Consider the following 22705-nt stretch of genomic DNA (forward strand, 5'->3'; position numbering starts at 1 on the left):
ACATGAGTGTCATATGACAGAAAGGGTCTCAAGATTTTTATCTGTTTCTAAATCTCCTCTCAGCCTGTGCAACTCGGTTATGTCAGCTAGATGGGCAATGATTCCAACCTTGAAGATCCTGAGGAAGATTGCAAAACATACCTCAGGCATTTTTCTTACTGCATAGTTTGTATTCTAAAATGGCAGAAACACAACTGAAATATTGATTTTTCTTTATCTAGTGTGTATCTTCCAGTTCTTCGGTGCTATTGTGCTGTTTTCAAAAATTCAAATTCCTGAAGTGCAGCCTTTAGGTAAGTCTCCTGGAATATCATGAAACTCCCACAAAGGGCGAAAGCCAGACAAAATACCAAGAGTGCCAGATAGAAATAAGACTCTCACAGGAAAGCAATAGAAGAGAATTAAAAATACATGTGTCTGTAAGAGAATGGTGCCTCGAAACATAAATTGTGATGAGTTCTCCAAAGGTCCGTGAGAAAAAAGAATAGGCGAGAAACAGAGTAAGAGGGCGGAGTAACAGTGACAGGGCAAAGGGTATAGAGAAATTCCCCCAATTGCAGAGATGGAAAGAACCTCGGAGGTTTGCCACCCTGCTCCTCAACCGACGGTTGAACGAACCCTCTCTACATATCCCAGACTAGAATTGACTGGCCTCTCCCTATTTTAGAAGAAAGTCACCTCTCTCCCACCCCCTTTTCCCAATTCCCCTTTCCAAGCACGCTATCACCCACCTCCAAGAACCGTGCCCAGGAAGATGAATTTCTTTTTGTGACGTTTCAGAAAATTCCACATAGATCTCAGCATCTTTAGGCCCTGGGGATGTGGGTTGCCTAGGGGTGAGGGGCAGGTTCACCAGGAAACCGTTTCTTTGTCACCTGGCCCGCACGACCCGGCAGGAGCGCCGTCGTCCCGCTTGGTGCTCTCCAGAAATCACAAACGCGACTTTCCGCAGAGACTGTCACCGGAGCGGGAAGGGGGCGTGGACTACAGCACAGCAGCTGCGCCTTCTGCCCCGTCGCGCCACCGCAGCAGCTCACTAGTCCGGCGCGTCCAGGTCCGCTCAGAAATCGCTCCCGGGTGCCTTGCCATTCGACTCCCCCGGAAACGATGGCCCGCGCTCGCCGCGTTCCGCTGCCTGCGCTCCTCCTCCGCCGCGGCCTCGGGCACTGAGTGGCAGCCCAGTGCGATATGGAGGCGAAGGCTGCGTCCACGCCTTCTACAGGCGGCGCGTTCTCGGTATCCGCGGAGGAAACAGAGAAGTGGATGGAGGAGGCGATGCACATGGTGAGGAGCCCGGGAGGTGGATGCCGCGGGTGGGAACTTTCTCCAGCCCTCACCCAGACCCTGGCTTTTGAGCAAGCGTCCAGGGCGCGCATTCTCGTCACCATAATCTTGATTCTCACAATGGCTCTGGGGAAGAAAGGCGAGGAAGTACAGAAATTATTTGTTTCATTGGTATGGAGTATGCTGCAGACTTAGCGATTCAGACGCTTGCTGACATGTACTTCCTCCCTTTCCTTCCTGTCGTCACACACTCTCAAATCCACAAAGTCACATTATGTGTTTTTGGCTCCTTGAACATATCTCTTGTAGTAGAAGAAAGGAAGCTGAGGATGTTTCTGGTAGAGAGCAGTATGAAAACAAGTCCCTGTGCTATCAGAGTCTATTACTCATTCATTCATTCATTTATTCTGCTTCCCTCTGTCCTTTTACTTCCTTCCCTCCCTCCCTTCAGGACTGCTCATCAAGGAGGGCTCTTACCAGATTTGTGTGTAATTCAAGCTTTACCTATATTCGTGTGTGCCGGCGAGCTCCTTAATAGGGATAAAGTTTGGGATCTATATGTATTAATGTATGAATATACATACTATAGATACATTTATACATTTGTATGTACATGTATGTATGTATTTACATATATAAGTATATATACAGTCATGCCCTGCATAACCAGGTCAACAAGGACCACATATACAGCTGTGGTCGTATAATATAATGGAGCTGAAAAATTCCTATTATCTAGTGATGTGTAGTCATTTTAACATCACAGTGGAATTACTTAATTTTCTCTAAGCCTTAGTTTGCCTATAATTTTTTTTCTTTAAGAGACAGGGGCACGCTTTGTTGCCCAGGCTGAAGTGCAGTGGCTGGATCATAGCACACGGCAGCCTCAAACTCCTGGGCTAAAGCCATCCTTCTTGCCTCAGCCTCCTGAGTGGCTGGCACTACAGGTGTGAGCAGCAACCACACCCGGAAATTTTTAAAATACATTCAGTGTAGCCTAAATGTACAGTTTTTATTAAGTCTACAGTAGTGTGCCGGAATGTCCTAGGCCTTCACATTCACTTACTACTCACTGACTCGCCTAGAGCTTCCATTCCTACAGGCTCCATCTATTGTAAGTGACCTATACAGGTGTAGCATTTTTTCTTTTACACATATTTTTACACTACCTTTTCTATGTTTAGATACACAAATGCTTACCATTGTGTTACAGGTGCCTGCAGTATTCGTGACAGTAACATACTGTTCAGATTTGTAGCCTATACAATAGACTACGCTAATCCATCTAGCCTAGGTGTGTGGTAGGCTTTACCGTCTAGGTTTGTGTAAGTACCTTCCATGATGTTCCCACAGTGATGACAAAAATCACCTAACTATGCATTTCTCACGATGTATCCCTGTGGTTACATGACACATGACTGTATGTGTGTGTATATGTATATACACACATATATATGCACACACATATAAATATATATGAAATACCCTTCAGTTTTTCATTTCTCTGATACTTCTGTAAAAAAAACTTTTTCATACGTGTTTTTGATTATATTCTTCTATCCTTAATGGCCTCTGGTCTTCTATAGTTAATTAATTCAATAATATTCATTCATTCATTTATTCCACAAATGTTTATTGCATACACTCTACTTGGCATTGGGAATTCATCACTGAAACTGATTTTGCTGTATTCTTCTCTGTTCTCCTTCTACTATATAAACTCTCACATTATTTCCCCCGCATTCATTCACCATTATAGCCAAATATTTTTAAGTTTCTTATGTAAGCCATGACATATTAGAACATCTATCCATTGTTTCTGTTACTTACATAATGTTTTCTTAAACTTGCTTCTCATACTTTTTTTGAAGTGACCCACAGTAAAAAATCTATTTTGTATTACAGCCCAGGAAACACATATATAATTTAAACAAAAGTTTCACAAAACGGTACATACCCTTTCTATGTACAGTTTTTCTGGTATTTCTGTTTTTACTGCATTTAAAAAAAATGCTAATCATGACTCATTAACTTGATATTATGACCCATTCTTTAAGCCCACTTCTAAATTTATTTTTTCCATTAAATTTACAGGGTGCATACCCTGCTATCTGATACTTTAAAAAATATGTTCACATGTGCATTTAAAAATTAATTTGTAATTTGTATGTAATAATATGGATCTATTAGCCCTGAACTCTTTTATGTTACTAAATTCTCCAAGTTGGAGACAGGAGTTTTTATATGATATCAAAATTTTATTCTTCCCTTCCCCAAATCATTTCAATAATACTAATATCATTTGCGAGGTAGTTTCTTAATAGTGATGATGATAAAATAATAATGATGCTTGAAGGCTGAAATATAGAGTAAGTTGCAGTTATATCCTTTGATGGGTGAGAGATCTAGAGGACAGGTGATGCTTGAATGTTGGGAAGTCAGAATTTGTGGTCTCTTCCATTTATTTTCATGAGCTCTCTTGAAAGTATTCACATGTGGAGCTTACTTATATGAAATTTTGAGAGCTCATGTAATAGTTTCAAAAACAACTACGTTTAGTCATTCATTGAGCTTTTCACTTTGTCTATCAGAACTGTGTTTTCTTTCCATCCTTTTACATTTCAGATCTTTATTTTCCTTTAAGCGTCTTGTGGTCCTAATATCTTGGAGCATTCATCTACCCACCTCTGCACTATTTTCTTTCTTTCTTTTCTTTCCTTCCTTCCTTCCTTTCCTTCCTTCCTTTCCCTTCCTTCTTCCCTCCCCCTCCTTCTTTCTTTCTTTCTTTCTTTCTTCCTTCCTTCCTTCCTCCCTTCCTCCCTCCCTCTCTCTCTCTCTCTCTTTCTGTCTTTCTTTCTTTCTCGCTCTCTCTATCCCCTCCTTCCTTTCTTCCTTCCTTCCTTTTATTTTTTTCCTTTTGAGATAGGATCTTGCTCTGTCACCCAGGCTAGAGTGCAGTGGTTTGATCACAGCTCACTGCGGCCTCCAACTCCTGGGCTCAAGTGATCCTCCTGCCTCAGCTTCCTGAGTAGCTGGGGCTACAGGCACACACCACCACACCTGGCTAATTTTTAAATTTTTTGTAAAGACAGGGTCTTGCTATGTTGGTTTCTAACTCCTGGCCTCAAGCAATCCTTCTGCTTGGGCATCCCAAAATGCTGAGATTACAGGCATGAGTCACCCACCTGGCCAGCACTATTTTCTGTGTAGCCTTCTGGACTAAACACTGTAAGTGCATTTACTACCTTTTAGAGTGACCTTGGACAAATCCTTTCACCCCCTAGGGCTTTGCTTTCTACTCCGTAAAATGAGATGGTCGAACTCCAAAGAATTTCTAAGATTCCTGTGGCCTTGACATTTTTGTCTCTTAATTGGATTATAAACACCTAGGAGTGTGATTGCATAGTTTCCCTTCTCCTACTCAAGATTTAGGAGTCCCTTACTCTGCAACTGCTTTCTTGGTTTTAGCCTATATGTGTTTCTTCCAGGCCTTAAACAAAGGGAAAAAAATGCTTGCCATGAATCTTGTGTTTTGTTCAACCATCACCCACTCCCCCAAAGAAACTTCAAATCTTAATTGCTTGGAAGAATTACTTCTGAGAAGAGTTTAAGATTAGACCAAAAGCATAACTAGTGTCAAATCTGGAACGAACAAGTTAATCTCTGATTAATTTGTACTGAAATTTGAAAGTAAAATGTCCAGTATTATATATAATAAGGAAGATACTAACATCCTCATAGCATGTATACAGAGTAGACATAGTATTTAAATCGCCAATACAAATAACTAGAATGGCAGGCTCTGATGGGGCCAGGCAGGTGAACACAGTCAAATCTTGTAATTTTGGGGTCTCAATTTGTTCATGTTTAAAATAAAGAGGTTGCACTAGAAAATTTCTATCCCATTTTTTGATTTTAATTAAAAAAATAAGCCTGGGATATAAAAAGAAAGGAAAATAGTTCTTTAGAAAGCTTAAACTCTAATTTATTAAAACTGTCATCTAAAGTTAATGAAATTATGCAAAAACAGTACAACCTTTCCAATCTAACAGGTATAACATTTTTGGAAGACAATGTAGCATAATATAATTAAAAACCACAAAAAAGTTTTGCATCATTTGACCCAGTAATATGATTACTTGTGGAAATAGTTTAGAAAGATAGGAAAGAATTATTTTCATTTCAGTGTTGTATGTAACAGTGAAAACCAGGAAGCATTGCAAACTTTCAATTATGGAAAATGGTTAGTTAAATTGTGGTGTATTATTGTGTTAAATAATATACTGTTATTAAAATCATTATGGATATTAGGAATAAACATAATATTAAAGTTCACATGTAGTTAAATAAGCAGAATACAAATTATTTTATACTATACATGTAAGTTTAGAGGTTAGCTATGTTCGAATGGCTACTGACTAGCAAACTAACCTTGACAAGTTCTTAACCTTTCGGTCTCAGGGTCCTCTTCTGTAAAATAGGAATGTAATTTCTATCTCACAGAGTCGTGTAGATTAATAGAGATAATTTTTGTAAAGCATTTAACATAGTATGCTCAGTAAATAGAAGCTGTTATTTTTATCAAGTGAACTAAGACTGGAGGAGAATATACAATAATAATTAGTTAAAATGGTAAAGTTGTGGATGATTTTAAAGAAATTTATCATTGTATTTTTGTAGTAAAAATGTAAAAATCTAATTGAAAAAATAGGATTAAAGAGTAAAGGCAAATAAAACAATAATAAAACCATAAGAGAACCAGAAATAAATAAATGTTAATATTTATATAATCTTGGACTAGAGAAGGACTCTTTAAAGTACACCACCAAAGGCAGAAAACAAAAGAAAAATTGATAGGTTGTCATTACATAAACATTGAAAACATCTACGTGTTTAAAAAGATAAGATACAAAGTAACAAAGCAAATGACAAAGGAGAAAAATATTTGTAACATATATCTATAAAGGACAGATTTAAGAACCTTAGTATATAATTTATATATTTATATAAAATATAAGTACTTTCCAAAGTAAAAGAGATGATGTATACCCTAATACTGAAAAGGTCAAAGGATGTGAACATAATTTTCTAAAAGAAGTAGTAAGTAGCCCACAAATACGTAAGCAAGTATGCAATTTCACTAGTAATAAAATTCAAATTAACAAGATACAACTTTTCACCTCTTAGATTGGCAATAGTGAAAACAATTGTAATGCTTGTTGACAGTATGGGTGTATGTGAGGAGTTTGTTGGTTGACGGGTGCTGAAATGAGGACAACCTTTCTATCGGGCAATTTGTCTATGTAGGTATAAAAAGCCTTAAAACTGAGCTTAGCGTTGGACCCAGTAATACCCTTTTTGTTTGTTTTTTTTCTAAAATGAAAATATTTTAATGTTTTTTTGATTATATAAATAATTCATAGACATAAGAAATTCAAACTATGAAAAAGAGTTAACAAATTATATACAAATTACCTAGAAGTCTATAGGTGCATGCCACCACGCTTGGCTAATTTTTAAAAATGTTTTAGAAACAGGGTCTGGCTGTGTTGCCCAGGCTGGCCTCGAACTCCTGGTTCTACTCCAGCCTCCCAAGTAGCTGGGATTACAGGTGTGAGCCACTGCACTCTGGTGCTAGTTCATTCCTTTTTATTGCTGCATTACATTTCATTGTATAGATATACCACGGTTTGTTTAGCCATTCACCCACTAAAGGACATTTGAGTTGTTTCTAGTTTTTGGCTTTTATGAATAAAACTGCTATGAACATTTGTGTACATAAACTTATGTACTGTGTGACCATAAGTTTTCATTTCTCTGGGATAAATGCCCAAGAGTGCAATTGCTAGGTCATATGTTAAGTACATGTTTAGCTTTTTAAGAAACCGCCAAACTATTTCCCAATGGGCTGTGCCATTTTACATTCCCACTAGCAGGAGGTCTGAATGATCCCGTATCTCCACAGCCTTGCCAGCATTTGGTGTTTATACTTTTCATTTTAGCCATGCTGATGATTGTGTGGTGGTATCTCATTGTGGTTTTAATTGGCATTTCTCTACTGGCTAATGATATGAACATTTTTCATGTACTTATTTGCTATCAATATCATCTTCTTTTGTGAAATGTCTGTTCATATCACTTGCCCTTTTTCTAATGGGAACATTTTTTTGCTGTTGAGTTTTGAGAGTTCTTTATAGAGTGTAGATACTAGAGCTTTGCCTGATACGTGGTTTGCAAATATTTTCTTCCAGTTTTAGTATGTCTTTTCTTCCTTTTTGCTGGGTATATTAGTGTCCTATGGCAGCTGTAACACATTATCACAAACTTGGTGACTTAAAACAGCACAAGTTTATTTTCGTTCAGTTCTGGAGGCCAGAAGTCTGAAATTAGTTTCAGTGAGCCAAAATCAAGGTTTTGTTAGGGCCACCCAGGACCAAATTTTCTCTAGAGGCTCTAGAGGGGAATTTGCTTCCTAGCCTTTTCCAGCTTCTGAAGTGACATTCTATAGCTCATGGCCCATTCCTCCATCTTCAAAGCCAGCAGTGTGGCATCTTCCAGTCTCTCTCTTTGCTTCTTCCATCATCACACTGCCTCCTGCCTTCCATGTCAAATCTCTCTTAGGAGGACATTTGTAATTGTGTTTAAGGTCTTCCTGGATAATCTGGGATAATCTCATCTCAAGATCCTCAACAAATATTTGTTGTATGAATAAATGATTTGTCTCTCTTGTGTATCTGGGATTGTGTGTAATCCTAAACTTATTTTAAATAACATTCTTAGTGTGACGATTGTCATAACTGCACTGGTGCTTAGCATCTCCCTGTCAGTCCTTCTCCTGGCTTCCCTCTCTATAGTAGTAGCCTCCGGTGCATTTGTATGTATGCACCAAACTTTGGAACTCTTCAGACTTTTGAACTTTGCATAAACTGGATATGCTTTAACCACTGTCACAGAACTGGAACACAACCTGCCCGTGGGTAGTTCACGACACAGTCCTGAAGAATGCAGTCTATTGCATCAGATACTGTCTGCTCACATCTCTCCATGCCCCATCTCTGTCCCACCACCCAGAGGAAAAAGGAGAGGTCCAGTTTGCTACCACAAAGTGCTTCTCTTTTTGCCTCTATTGACCACATGAAAAGTATGTGTCAGTTGATCATGGTTGAAATAGCTAAGGAAATCCTGTATGCATTATGATAGGAAGTTGTTGCAGTTAAAGTAGAGCTGAGTGTAAGAGGCTAGTGCAGGAGATTCATCCATGTTGTAGAGGTATCAGTGGTTTGTTGCTTTTTATTGCTAACTAATATTCCATTGTATCAATGTGATGCAATTTGTATCCATTGTCTTGTTGATGGACACCTGTGCAGTTTTCAGGTTTTGGCTCTTATGAACGTTCTCTTTCAAGGCTCGTTTGTAGAGGTATATTCCCTTCTCTTAAATAAATACTTAGGAGTGGAATTTGGTCATGGGCTGTGTGTATATGTACTTTTTAAAGAAACTTCAAAATGTTTTTCAAAGTAGTTGTGCTGTTTTTACATAGAGTACTCCTGAACTTTTATTGTCTCATGTAGTACAGTGTGGGACAGGGTGACATCCCATCCAGTCTGGTCACCTTTATGCTATTGGGACTCTAGAGGATAATTTCTATAATTTTAGAGAAGCAAAAAAAAAAAAAAAAGCAAGTATTATAGAATTTGAACAAGGAAAGGATTCTAACAAAGTATTTGTAAATGCTCTTTATTCTCTTACCTCTTTGCAAATTTGTTTACTATCTCTGAAAAAAGCACATAGACCCTGACACTCTAACAACCACAGACAGTAACGGTCCTTTGATCACATCTATTTCCAGTGAGAAGAAATTGGGGCCTCAGGGCCTGTGAAGGGGATTTGTTTCTGAGTCTTCCTTAACATGGACGCACAGAGAACACAGGTGCTAGATACCATAAATGAATTATATTTCAAAAAAGGGAAAGCTCAGCTGCATTTCTTTGTTCTAATGTTTGTACACATGTATCCTACTCATGAAGCATCTATTTCTTTCCTGTAGTCTTTTCAAGTATTGAGCGTTATGTCTTAGATTTTCTACTTCGTGTTTCAGGCCAAAGAAGCCCTTGAAAATATTGAAGTTCCTGTTGGCTGCCTTATGGTCTACAACAATGAAGTTGTGGGGAAAGGAAGAAATGAAGTTAACCAAACCAAAAATGTATGTGAATTGAAGAGTATAAATGGAAACATACAGTAGTGATGATTGGAGCGGAGTGAACTTATTAGAGTTGATGAGAAGATGAGATTGAATATAGTCCTGTAGCTATCAGTGGTAGGGTATTTTTCTTAACATCTCTTTTTGAATACCATTTTTTTCTGATTTTAAAAGTGATACATGTGGATTTTTTATAAATGTGGAAAATTCAGAAAAATTTAATGAAGCAGTAAGATCTTAGTGAATAATTTTCTATTTTATGGAGTTTTACTTTAACACTCGAGTGAAACCCAAGAAGGAATTTTGTTGTATCAGAGTGTCAGCATGGAAAAACAAATCTATTTCTACTTTAAGGCAGTCTAGCGTATGAAAACTCCACTTTACAAAATAGATCAATTTAACTTTTAATGCATTCTTTACTACCTTTAAGTAAAGTTTTTCTCCTACTAAATTAAAGAATCATCCTCAATTTATAACATTGGAGGGAAGTATAAAAGGATTATATAAAGGAAGCTGTTTCTATATCAGATAATTCAACAGAATAAGGTCTCCAACACCAGGTGCCTCTGTAGCTACATGTGGTATGTACACTTTAATAGCTCGTGTGACTTTTATTGTGGTTAGGCTGGGAAGTTCATGGTTTAAGGCAATGCTTCTTAAACTTGTATCACAACAGTGTGTAAGTATACTTGGAAAGTATGAATGAAGTGCCAAATTTTATTGTTGTAAAGGTGGACTCAAGGATAATTTATACTTTTGAAACCATTCACGTGGACTTTGATCTTATATGATCTTGGGAGCCAGAGAATAAGTTGGTGTTGGTACCGGTGCTACTTTAAAGTCCCCGTAGCACCGGGGACTTGATAGATCTATCATATCTATCAAAAAGAAAACTGAGATTTAGCAAAATATTTGTAAAATAGGAAACCAGATTCCCAAAGCAATTATTTATTTATGACCATAAAACACAACATGATTATATTTTAATACATAACTTCTGTAAAACAAAAAATAAAACATGACAGCTAAATAAATGGGAATAAATGTGATATTTCATTTGCAATGCTTGACAAAATATTAATGTCCTTAATCATAAATGAGCTCTTAGAAATCAATAAAAAAGAGACTAATATTACAAGGGCATTGAAATATTACAAGGGAATTGAAAATAAAAGGAACAGAAAAAAATGAAATAACACAAATGACTGATAAAGCTAACAAAGAGCTAAAAATAGAAATACCATTCGATCCAGCAATAGCACTATTAGGCATCTATCCAAAAGAGCACAAAACATTCTATGATAAAGACATCTGCACCTGAATGTTTATGGCAGCACAATTCACTATTGCAAGGATGTGGAAACGGGTAACCCAAGTGCCCGTCAATCCATGAGTGGATTATTAAAATTTGGTATCTGTATACAATGGAATATTACTCAATCATAAGAAATGATGTGATCTAGAACCCCTTGTACTTTCCTGGATTAAACTTAAGCCCATTATCCAAAGTGAGGCACCACAAGAGCAGAAGAATGGGCTCCACTTGTACTCGCCATCAAATTGGTACTAACTGATCAACACTAGGGTGTTCACATGGCAGTAATACTCTCCAGGGATTAGGGGGATGGGGGGGTAAACCCGCAACTAAAAGGACATGGGGAGCATTGTAGGGGGGGAGGGCATGCCTCTAACCCTTGCTTGGGTGAGGCAAAGACATAAAGTGTAACGTTAATGTTTGTACCCTCATAATACCCTGAAATAAAAAAAAAAAAAAGATTAATATGAAACAAAATGTTAGAATTTTATAACTGTAAATAGTCCAACAACTGGAAAAGTCCAACACTGATGCAAAGTAATTATTCCTCCCAGAAAATGAAGTTTATTGTTCTCCACCATTCTGACTATGAAAAAATAAAACAGAAACAACAGCAATCTCAAAAAAAAAAAAAAAGCTAACAGTTTTTCTACTGTTAACACTAGCAGAAGAAAAAAACTCCTGCAATATTACATTATCAGTGATTAAAAATACCAATATCTAATGTTTGTACAGTTTTAAGAAGTGGAGAACTCTCATTCAAACACTGGGAAAACTTACTCCAATTATGGAAAATTTACTCAAAATATGGCTTTTTGCATATACTTTGCCCTGGCAGTTCCAATCCATAGGACTTATTCTAACAAAGTAGTTGAACAGATTCAAATTTATATGTAAGCATGTACACTACATGGAAAATCTATAGCTAATATATTGCCCCTACCAAAAACTACTTATTTATCAGTTTGTTTATGAAAAAAATAGTAGATTGGAGAGTGGAATTAGAAAGAAAAAAGGCACTTAAATAAAGAGTACTGTATTTCACAAAGTTCTATGTCCTTCAAATCCTTGAAAAAGATAAATTTTTAATATAAGTGAAAATTATAAATATATACACTTCATACTTGTGGAAACACTGAGATGAAACCCTCGCAGTTCCACCATCCTGAGCTTCTCTGTGCAATAACATCTCAGTCATTCCAGCTCCTGAAGGCACAGAAGGCAACAATGAAAACAGTCAACATGCCTAGTTAGAATTCTCTTCAATGACACTTTTTAGGTCATTTCCAAAAATGAGCTTTCTCAGTCTAGTTTTTCTAGATCCGCAAGGATTGTCCATTGCAACACACGTAAGTGAGGAGTCTCCACATATGATGAAGACTGTATTTTAGTTTTGGTGGAGTCAGTGGTAGAAACAATGGCATCGGTTCCTTTTTGGTCATCACAATCATACTGCCAAGGGAGTGAAGAACACTTGAATGAGATACTGCAACAAGTCATTCACTGTTGGTAGGTTCCATTCTTAAGATTAAAAACCAAGATGACAAAATTGTCCCTTCTTGGAACTATCATCTCCTGTGGTTTACAGTTAAGACATGTAAATTAAGGGACTTCATAGGAAGGGGGATGTTCCTGATGATTTCAGCTGTACTCAGGTTAGCTGCAAATATGTCTTTCTCTCATCATGATCACCTCAGACTGCATCTTCTGCCTTCTTGCCTTGGGTAATCCAATACTCTCTGTTTCACGGTGAGACTCTGCTGCCTAAATCACATGCTTTTCATGAGATCATTCAAAAACCATTCATAATGGCTGCTGGAAATAAGAAGTTGGATACAACAGCCCAACACTTTCATGATGTTGATAGACAAGGATGAAGAGAGGCACAAATGGGTTGTCTCTTTAAAATTTTCTTTGATTCTTTAATGTTCATTTTGAAAAACCTTTTTGAAATTTCAAATGCAGAAAGTAGAAGCAGTCCTATTCTGAAGACTGTTAAAATTTTGCTGTATTCTTCCAGACACTTTACTTTTCATATAGGTCATGTATTCATTCTAGAGTTTGTCAACTAGCAATATATAGATATGTGGATATACAATTTTGTAATTTTAATTCACGTGTACAAAAATTTCAAACAGAATATTAAAATAATTACCATTGCCATAACACTGGGAACTATTACTTAACTGTCAGAATAAGGCCATTCTCCATGTGTAAGTTACATTTTTATAATTAACCATTAACATTTCACTTGTAAAAACTAGAAGCATATACACACATCTCTAGTTGATATTTATTGAAAAATGGCATAATTTTAAATATCAATTTAAAATACTAAAAAACATACTTCCATATTGGAATATTTTTTTGATGTTTGAATTACATTCATGTTGAATCACAAAGCAGTTATTAAAAGGATATCAAAATATCTATGAGATAAGAAATACACATAATACAGCAATGAATGAATATACAGATATTTATTTGGGAGTGGAATTCTGTATTTTAAATAATTGCCATATCTCCCAATTGTATTTTGTGGTTTGGTATAACATCTTTAAAATGAGAACTTCGAATGTCCTAATGATGTCCATTTAACCCCCGCAATGACCTGGGTTTATTCTATACCTTGAAATTAACCTGGGTTTATTTTGCTATTCTGTGTCATATGGAAGATTTCCCTGTAAATACAGCATAGAAAAACTCTTGACCCTAAATGAGGAGGCCTGAGTTCCACTTTTGGATCTGATGCCACCACCATCCTGTTACCACCACCACCTCCTTTCCCGGCTGTGTGTCTTTAATACATGCCAACTTCGCTTAACTTCAGTTTCTGTAGCAGTTAAAGAGGAAGTTGACTGAGATGATTCCATTCAACAATTATTTACTGAGAGCTAGGAGGAGATTTGATTCAGTAATTCTGAATCTGATTTTTTAAGAGCACCCAAGTTGGGGAAACTTTCTTTTTAAGCTCTCCAGTTGGTTTTAGTGTGCAGCCAGGTTGGGAAGCTCTTCTCTAAATTACTTTCCATCTCTGAGTTTATAATTAATTCTGTGATTCACCCATGCAGCCCCCTGAGCCAGCTGTGCTCCCATCTGCCTCTGGCTTCCATGGCATCTTGGGCCACTGTGCCAGCACTTTTCACACCCTATCCTATCTCACAGGTAAATGAGCACCTTTCTGTTTGCCCCACCAAATTTTACGCTTGTTGAGGATAGAGACTTTTTATCCTATACAGAATTTATTTAACACAGTGGCTTGTACATAGTTAGCACTCAGTGTAAATTATTAATAAATGCTCTTATCGTGAATATTATAAATAATTGTTGCATATAGGACCTATGGATCCCATTAACCTATTTCAGTGAGGGGAAAAGAAGAGGGGAAGAGAGCTATCAGAGCACATATATAGCATTTTGTGGCATCATGCTTCATGTAACACATATTTCTTTAAGAGACAGAGAGGCATAGACACTAGTGTACACCATTTTATATATGGGGACACCAAGGCTTAGAGAAGTTGACTAAGGCCACATAATTAGAAATGTCACTGTCAAGATTCAAATTTAAATGTTGATTCCACACGCTATGTGATTTCTCCTATGCTATACTGCTTCCCATGAGGTATCTGAGACCAATACTAAATCTCTACTTCTCTGGAGTCTGCCATTATATAAAATCTCATCCCCCAAAATGGAAGTGATAATACTCCAGTAAATTAAATATATATTTGCTTAGAGTGAGGTCAATGACAGCCTTGAAAATATATTTGAAACTGGAGCAGAACCTTCCCCTGAAATATTCAGAAACCATACATGTATCTTTTTTTTTTAGATTTATCTTCTCTATGGAATTTTAATTGGAAGAGTCTCCCCGGGGTACTTAGGTACATAACTAAAAATATAACATGATTTGGACAGCATCTCAGATTAGGTATCTTTTGCTGGTAAGGTTATGGTACTTAAACTGGGGACTACATTGTCAACTGCTAAGGGTGTCATGAAACTATTCATTAAAATGTTGGCGGAAATGATAGGCACATTTTTTGTATTATTTTTCATGTATTTGTGAAATAGCGGTTACATGAAGCAAACAATGCAAACACCTTTCTCTTTTCAGGCTACTCGACATGCAGAAATGGTGGCCATCGATCAGGTCCTAGATTGGTGTTGTCGAGGTGGCAGGAGTCCCTCTGAAGTGTTTGAACACACTGTGCTGTATGTCACCGTGGAGCCGTGTATTATGTGTGCAGCTGCTCTCCGCCTGATGAGTATCCTTTGACTCCATAGGTCAATGTCATGTGCCCTTTCTGTGAACAAGAAAGTGGTCAGATGCGTAGCTTGTTTTCTAATATATGAAAACACAGACTTTTCAAACACCTTGTAAAATGTAGTATCTCTTGGCCAAAAAAGGGAAAGATTTTTAAATAGTGAAATTATCTATTTCTTTTTATGTCAATGATCATAGAACTATTAAACAAATAAGCTAGAGAAAGAAAAGCTTAAAACTAAAAAAACTGTTATATAAGGATAAATCATAAATTGAGTTAAAGTAGATTATAAAACCACGTGCATAGGAAAAGTCCTGAAGAACATGCAGCTTAGTAGTTTTGCCTTTGGATATTGGATTACAGGTGATTTGAAATTTTTTTCTCTGCTTGTCTTTTTTTTTCTTTGTTTGTTACCATGAATACCTATTACAATGTGTAAAAAATTTTGTGAAAAGTAAATAAAGGCTGAGTGCAATGGCTCATGCCTGTAATTCCAGCATTTTGGGAGGCCAAGGCCAGAGAATCGCTTGAGACCATGGATTCTAGATCAGCCTGGGTGATATAGCGAGACCTTGTCTCTACAAAAAAATTAAAAAATGAGCTGGGCATGGTGGCGCATACCTGTAATCCTAGCTACTGGGGAGGCTGAGGCAGGAGGATTGCTTGAGCCCAGGAGTTGGAGGCTATAGTGAGCTATTATTGTGCCACCGCGCTCCAGCCTGGGCAATGGAGTGAGACCCCATCTGTAAAAATGGAAAAAGTAAATACTTATAATATTATAATTGTAAGTAAATGGAAAATTAATAAAGTCACAGCTCTTCGGATTACGTCTTGCATAGAGTAAGCAACATAAATACTAAGTGCAATCAGTCTCTAAAGATCTTTTTAAAAAAATTATTTGAAAATTCAAAAACTCAGTTTCATACTGGCTTATTTTTTATGTACTTATTTTACTATGTATGTACAAATGGTTTTATCCCTTAAAAATAATACAGAGGTTTTTGAGTACAACAAAATATACACTCTTTATAAAAGGGTAGTTATGGCCAACTTAGAAATCTCTTCTCATCCTGCCTTACAGAGTGGCTAAGATTTAGTCTACTTTATATTGGGCACAGGTTGTGTTTTATTTGGGGAAAGAACAGGGAAAAATCTGTTATTTTTAAAAGATGAAAATCCCTGGATTAAATTTCTGCCTCTTTTCTGGCTGTAATTCTCTAATGATCCTGAAAACGTGATTTAGGAAAGAGCAGAGAGAGCACTAAACTGTGGACATTAAGCAACTACATACTCAGTTTCATTCTGTTTGCAGTTGTTTTGTGTTAATTTCTAAATACTTTAAACCTTTTTCTTTTGTGTAGCTGGATTTTATGATTTTTAAGACTAATAGTAAGCTTAATTGTTTTAAAGAGTAGCACGAGCTTTCCTCTCCAGAATAGCTGGTATAAACCTATCCTGATTTTGCCATGAAATACATTTGAACTGCACATTCTATGCAGGACCTTAATTCTGCCTTATAAATCCCGCTGGTTGTGTATGGCTGTCAGAATGAACGATTTGGTGGCTGTGGCTCTGTTCTAAATATTGCCTCTGCTGACCTACCAAATACTGGGAGACCGTTTCAGGTAATACGAACTGCTTTATGCTTTTTTTTTCTTTCTAACTACTTTCGTCTCATTATGGGCTTGCGAATAGTTAGGGTTGGTCAGTATACCAAGAAGCCATGATAGAATCAGACTTCTTGGATCTCAGGACCTCTGGTTGAGCTCGTTCATTCCTCAGTATAAGATGCCAGGTGAGAGTTTCTAGATGAGTGCCTACCTCTCTTCCTTCACAGAATCTCTCTTGAAGGAGAGTCCCTACCTTTCCCAGGTGACTCCTAACAACCGTCACCAACGCATTCGGGTATATTTAAAACACTCTTGCTATTGGAGTTTTTATTCAATGCATGTTTCCAGCTCTGTGCCCTACAGAGTTTGGTGAAACTTGGCCTGTGTCAGTGAGAGTAGATGCTATTTACAACAAACACAATATTTTTGCACAAGTTTAATCACCTTGCTTGATTGCCACATACTACTTTTAGTATCTAGCAATCAGTCACTGTATTTCCACTATTTTTTTCTGCCTTTTTAATGTTGAAATTTCCCCCAGACCCAAGAATTCACATCTTTAATCTTCTAGAAATTCTACTTTCCCTTTAATCTTGCCACTTTTCCCGAAGTTTTTATGGTTAAGACTATGAGCATTAGGAATTTATGTTTCAGAGTTTGGCTTGTGGACACATATCAATTTTTATAACTGGTTTGATTGTTTTTCTTTCCAAGATGTAAGGTTAATCCCAAAGTATTATGCTTTAAAAAGAAAAGGATTTAACAAATGCTGGACATGATGGGCAGTTTACTTCAAAGATCTCAGTTATTCCTAGAATATTATTAATATAAGGACCTGTGAAGGCAAAATTTGGCTGAATCCCATTGAAAACAAGCTTTGTAAAATGTTCTGTCTTGAGGTTTCCCAGCTGAACATTAGCTTTCCTACAACTCCTGTACAGTTGAGAATAGATGCCTTTTGACATCACATCAGAAAATAAATTGTAATGGAATAATGAAGAGTAAAGGATACAATTGGCTCGATCATGAAAAACGTTTACAAAATGATTTGATTCTTCCAATCACTTCTATTAGTAGCTCAAATTTTGCTTATATAACTCGTTGCAAATGAATTGCCAATCCCATATTTCCTTTATGAGAATGATCTAAAGAATTTCTCAAAGCTTATGGGCAGAACAAAGATGAGTCCTTGGATGTCAGATATGGGCAGAGCATTTCTCTCCAACATGTCAGTGATGTGAGAGCACAAACACTGTCCTCTCTTACACTTCTCTGTCGAGTTGATGTGGCTGAACCGAAAAAAAGTTCATTTGCATTGCGTATACCTGGCCATATTGGCTCAATTGTAAATGAATGCCCACGGCTTGAAGCCGTATCTCTAGGTTTGATGCCAGATTATGTTTTGAGATTCTAAAGAAAAAACATTGGTATCCCAGCCTTCTGGATGCTGTGTTTTCTTTTTTTATTTGGCTGGGTTCAGGGTGTGGGGGGTGATTGGGAGGGGGGATGCTGTTTTCTTATTGCAGAATGATAGATTCTTTTCATACTATAAGCAGTGCAAAAGGTAGAGAACTATAGAAAACTATTCTTTTCAAAGAAGATAGTGATTCATTTGTAATACTTACCTGCTCTTTTTTTAAAATTATTTTATTAAGAATATTGTTTTTTATCAAAGCCATAAGTTTGTAGCTATCATGGATACTTGAAAATATCATCTTGGTATCTTAGAGCAATACAGTTTTCTTCTCTGACTGCATATAAAAATTACCTGGAGAGCTTTTTCTGCACGCCTGTGCTCGGTCCCTGCCCCAGACCAATGGAATCAGAAGGCAGGGGACAGATAGTGATCCCAGGCAATTCTACAGAGCAGCCAAGATTGAGAAGCACTGCTTTAACTCCACGTGCAAGGAGAGGGCTCCGAGTGAGTGGAGTGGAGAGGTGGGAGCCCCAGGGAGCTCCAGTACTGATGGCGGCAGGGTGCGAAGGGGAGCTGGGAAGGGACTGGCTGACGATGGTTAGGATGATGGAATACTGAGAAGCCAGGGAGGAGAGAGCGGTCAGATGAACCAGGTGTGGTCAGTCGTTTCCACATCTGCAGAGAGTTGAGGTGGTAGAAAGGAGACCAGTGTTTTGGTCAACAGGGGCCCTTGGGATATCTGAGAGGGCAGCTTCAGTGGAGTGTCAGGAGCACAAGACAATGAGGACGAGGACGAGGAAGAAATAACAGCAAAGGTGAAGTCTGGAATGTTCTCAGGCAGGAGCAGAGTAGCAGCTTGTGAGGGAGGGGCAGGGTGAAAGGAAGGTTATTTGTTATGGGGAAGGTTTACGCAGGCTCTGTAGGCCCAGGCAAGGGCAGACTGAAGACACAAGAGGAAGAGTAATTCATTCTGAACAACATCCCAGAGTGGCTGGTCCTCCTGTCCTCTCTGCTTGTGCTCCCTGGCTCCTTCCTTTCCTCTACGCTGCTTTCAGATGTCCATTGTGACATTTCATGTACTTCAGAAGGGTGCATTATATCAAATCCAAACTCTTCTGACAAGCCTTCAAAGCTGTGTATATTTTGACCCCATTTTATCTCTTTAACGTCCTTCCTTATGCTTTCTTAATAATCAGCTCTCCCTGACATCAGTCGGTTTCCTTAGACACAGCTGAGCTTATTCGTGCCCTTTCCTTGAAATGCCCTGCTTAGCCTCTTTAAATATTCTCTAGCTCTAAGGCGAGTTCAAGTTTCATCTTCTCCCTGTAAGATTTCATATAATACCACTCCTGACTGATATCACAGTTTCTTATTTATTCTTTCACATGTTTTGATCTCTTCTCTCCAGTTAGATCCCAAAGATAGAACAAACTGAATACTTAAAAAAAGAATTCTTTATAGCAAGAATTGACAAACTTTTTCTGTAAAGGGACAGATAGTGTATTTTAGCCTTTGTGAGCCACTTTATATCTCTTTTACAGTCTTTTTTTTTTTTTTTTACAACCCTTTAAAAATATAAAAACCATTCTTAGTTCCCCATTCTTAGCTGTGGACTAGATTTGATCCACCAAGTATAATTTGCCAACCCTAGCTCTATAGCACTGAACACTTAATGGACCACTAGTAAATAACAGCAGATAAAAATAGCTAATGCTTAATGAGCACTTATAAGGTGCCAGGTATTTAGTGGGTATTATTTAATCCTCACAAAATCCCTCTGAGGTAAGTACTGTTATCACCTACATTTTACATAAGAGACATAGAGAGTTTAAGTACTTTACCTAAGATCACATAGCTGATAACTTCAATAATGGTTAATAAATAATAGTTGATTGCAAATGATGTTTGACTGAGGCTGTATGTATGTCTATTCTTTTGGAAATGTACTTCCTTACCTGTCTTACTAACATCCTCAAAGTTTACTAACATCATCTGAAGTCTTTTTATATAATTATGTGTATATTGCTTTTTTTATGTGATATGACACATATTGTCATAGGTCTATTATTATTCTCGACTTTCTCATTTTGTCAGTGCATTCCTGGATATCGGGCTGAGGAAGCAGTGGAAATGTTAAAGACCTTCTACAAACAAGAAAATCCAAACGGTCAGTGTTCACCTACCGGATATAACGTGCCTCCCTTAAAACAAATCTGTATGAAGTGAGTCTGACACCAGCCTTCCTCTTCATTTTCTTTTTCTTTCCTATTCTTTTCACAGCACCAAAATCAAAAGTTCGGAAAAAGGAATATCAGAAGTCTTGAATGTTCTGGTGAAAGACTAATTAATGCCTCAAAGTGACCTGCGCAAAATTCTTGGACTGAAAGCTTTTGACATTGTTGAATCATGTGTTCATATATTGTTGTTAATCTACGGAAAAATGGTGTCTCTAATCACTTGCTCTGTTAAGGGGACAAATTAGCACTTTTAAAAAATCTGACAATTGTAAACAACTATTAGCTTTTCCACAAGTTGAAAGAACATTTTAAGAAGGGGAAAAATTAAGGTTTGAGGTTTTAGAAATTAGCAAGCACTGCATGCCCTTCCAGCCACAACATTATGTCCTGTCTGGGCAAGTGCTGATTTTTCAGAGAATGTGCGTCCAGACCCAGGTACCTGCCATGTGTCTGGACTGCAGTGTGCCGCACTGCGGACATTTCTCCAGCATTGGCATTTCAGAGTCAGATTCTTCAGTTTTTACAGCTATTATGTTCTCCCAGGGCACTGGGGGCCTATGACTTCTCTCCAAATTGTATATGAGTTGTGTATATATATATTTATCTATATATATACACACACCATAATTATATGGTCCTTAGAGCAGACTTTTGCTTTTATAAAGCATTAGAGAAAATGTATACTTTTAAAACAGGTGCTTGAGTGTCATTTTAAAATTATAGCATATTGCTAAAATAAAACTTTATCTATGCCTTCTTGGAAGATGAATAATCTTAAAAATAAAATATAAAAACATAAATGGGACAATGTCTTGTTATTGAGCAACTATACTGTGCCTAACAAACGTGGTTGGATTTGTGAACAAAACAAAGAATCTTGCCCTCGTGGAGCTTATATTTTAGCAAGGGGAGACAGATAATAAATATAATAGATTACACAGTTTATTGGAAAGTGATAAGAGTTATGACAAAAAGCAAAAGGAGCACAGGGTAAAGGGGGTGAGTATGCCATTAGGTGGTGGGAATGCTGGTTGCAGAATTTAGTAGAATGGTCAAGTTAATCTGAAATCAAATAGTTATTTATTTTTTAAAAATTCACATAATAAATTTAAAATTCAAAATCTAAAATGTAAAACTGTGAACACAACATGGAGAGGGTATCCACAGCAGGAAGCCCCAGATGTTCACCTTCCTGACTGCAGTAGGGTTGGCCCTGATCAAAGTGCAGCTTTGCAGAGCCGTGTGCTGGGTGCACTGTGCGCCTTTGCCCAGAAGGGGGCCTCGCCGTTCCACCAGAAGCACAGCTACAGGCCCTGGAAGGCAGCTCCTCCTCGGTTGCATTTCTTCAGTGGATTCATTTCCTTGATGCAAAGCATCTGTATTTGTTGGTGCTGCCATTTGAGCGATGTCTCTGACTTGTTTGTTTTGAATTACATTACAGGCTGGAATGTAATTGTGGTGAAAGTATTTTTATATTGCTGAGAGTAGCAGCTAATCACAGTTACATGCTTCAGAGGATTTATAATTGCTTGGTTTTGTGTGTGTGTGTGTGAGTGTTTTTAACTGCATTTGAGAAGTTTTACGGAGAAGAATATGCATGATTTAAAAATCTTACAATAATGTTACATACACCTTCTCTTCAGTTCCATCCACTTCAAAAATTATCTTCTCATTAAATTTTAGTGCTTTGACTAGTTTGTTCCTTTTTGCAGTTGGTCGTAATTCATTTCTGGCTTCTTATGCTTTCCTGCAAGCAGATTTCACTTCATTTATTGTCTTCGTATCATTTTCTTGGGTAATATTTGCAGGACAGACAGGAATCTTTCCTCTGCAGAATACCACCCAGCAAATCTGGCTCAGCGTCTTATATCAGTAGGTTCTTGGTAAACATGTTAAATAAAATTATTGACTGAAATTTGGGGAAAAATGAATAATAAGACTAGGATAAAAAGTCAACGCTAAAAATAGTGTATGGGTATTTTAGCTTAGAGATGGTCACTTCTAAAAGAATCAAAAAAATAATAAAATGATAAATGGGGAAGGATAGAAAAGACTTAGCAGTATACATATGTTTCATCTTTGCTGTGTTTTGGATGATGGATAAGTAGTATTTCCTGATTCCTAAGCATGGCTGAACAATTTAATTTTGGTTTACCACCTTTTTGGTTCTCTCTCCAGTGAATGACTTTTAGAAAAGTCTGTCCTAAATGTTTAGACTTAGGCACAGTTTCCTCCATTGCTTTGGGGGGGAATATCAGTTAGGTGGCACATCGCATATTGGAGGTCTGTACTTCCAGCGCTGATGCAGGACCACTGTGGGTGTCATAGACACTAATTCTACGGAATTCTGACAGCAGTTTTAAAGTGGTGG

General features: G+C 37.4%; 2 protein-coding genes across 2 annotated transcripts in view; one reads left to right on the forward strand and one right to left on the reverse strand.

Moving 5' to 3' along the window:
- The window catches only part of PEX3 (peroxisomal biogenesis factor 3), a 38858-nt gene extending 37782 nt beyond the window's left edge, over positions 1–1076 (reverse strand). The window contains exon 1 of the mRNA XM_012655554.1: positions 732–1076. Coding sequence (XP_012511008.1) covers positions 732–804 — 73 coding nt within the window. The 5' untranslated portion in view covers positions 805–1076. The remainder of the gene's footprint in view (positions 1–731) is intronic.
- A 112-nt stretch (positions 1077–1188) lies between these two features.
- ADAT2 (adenosine deaminase, tRNA-specific 2) lies at positions 1189–20512 on the forward strand. Its single transcript, XM_012655546.1, has 6 exons — positions 1189–1284; positions 9383–9487; positions 14920–15070; positions 16589–16695; positions 20192–20264; positions 20378–20512. Exons 1-6 carry the CDS (start codon positions 1189–1191, stop codon positions 20419–20421), a joined length of 576 nt encoding a protein of 191 aa, XP_012511000.1. The 3' UTR covers positions 20422–20512.
- The last annotated feature ends 2193 nt before the right edge of the window (positions 20513–22705 follow it).

The sequence above is a fragment of the Propithecus coquereli genome, unplaced genomic scaffold (genome assembly GCF_000956105.1).
Source record: "Propithecus coquereli isolate 6110/MARCELLA unplaced genomic scaffold, Pcoq_1.0 Scaffold48, whole genome shotgun sequence".
Lineage (NCBI taxonomy): Eukaryota > Metazoa > Chordata > Mammalia > Primates > Indriidae > Propithecus > Propithecus coquereli.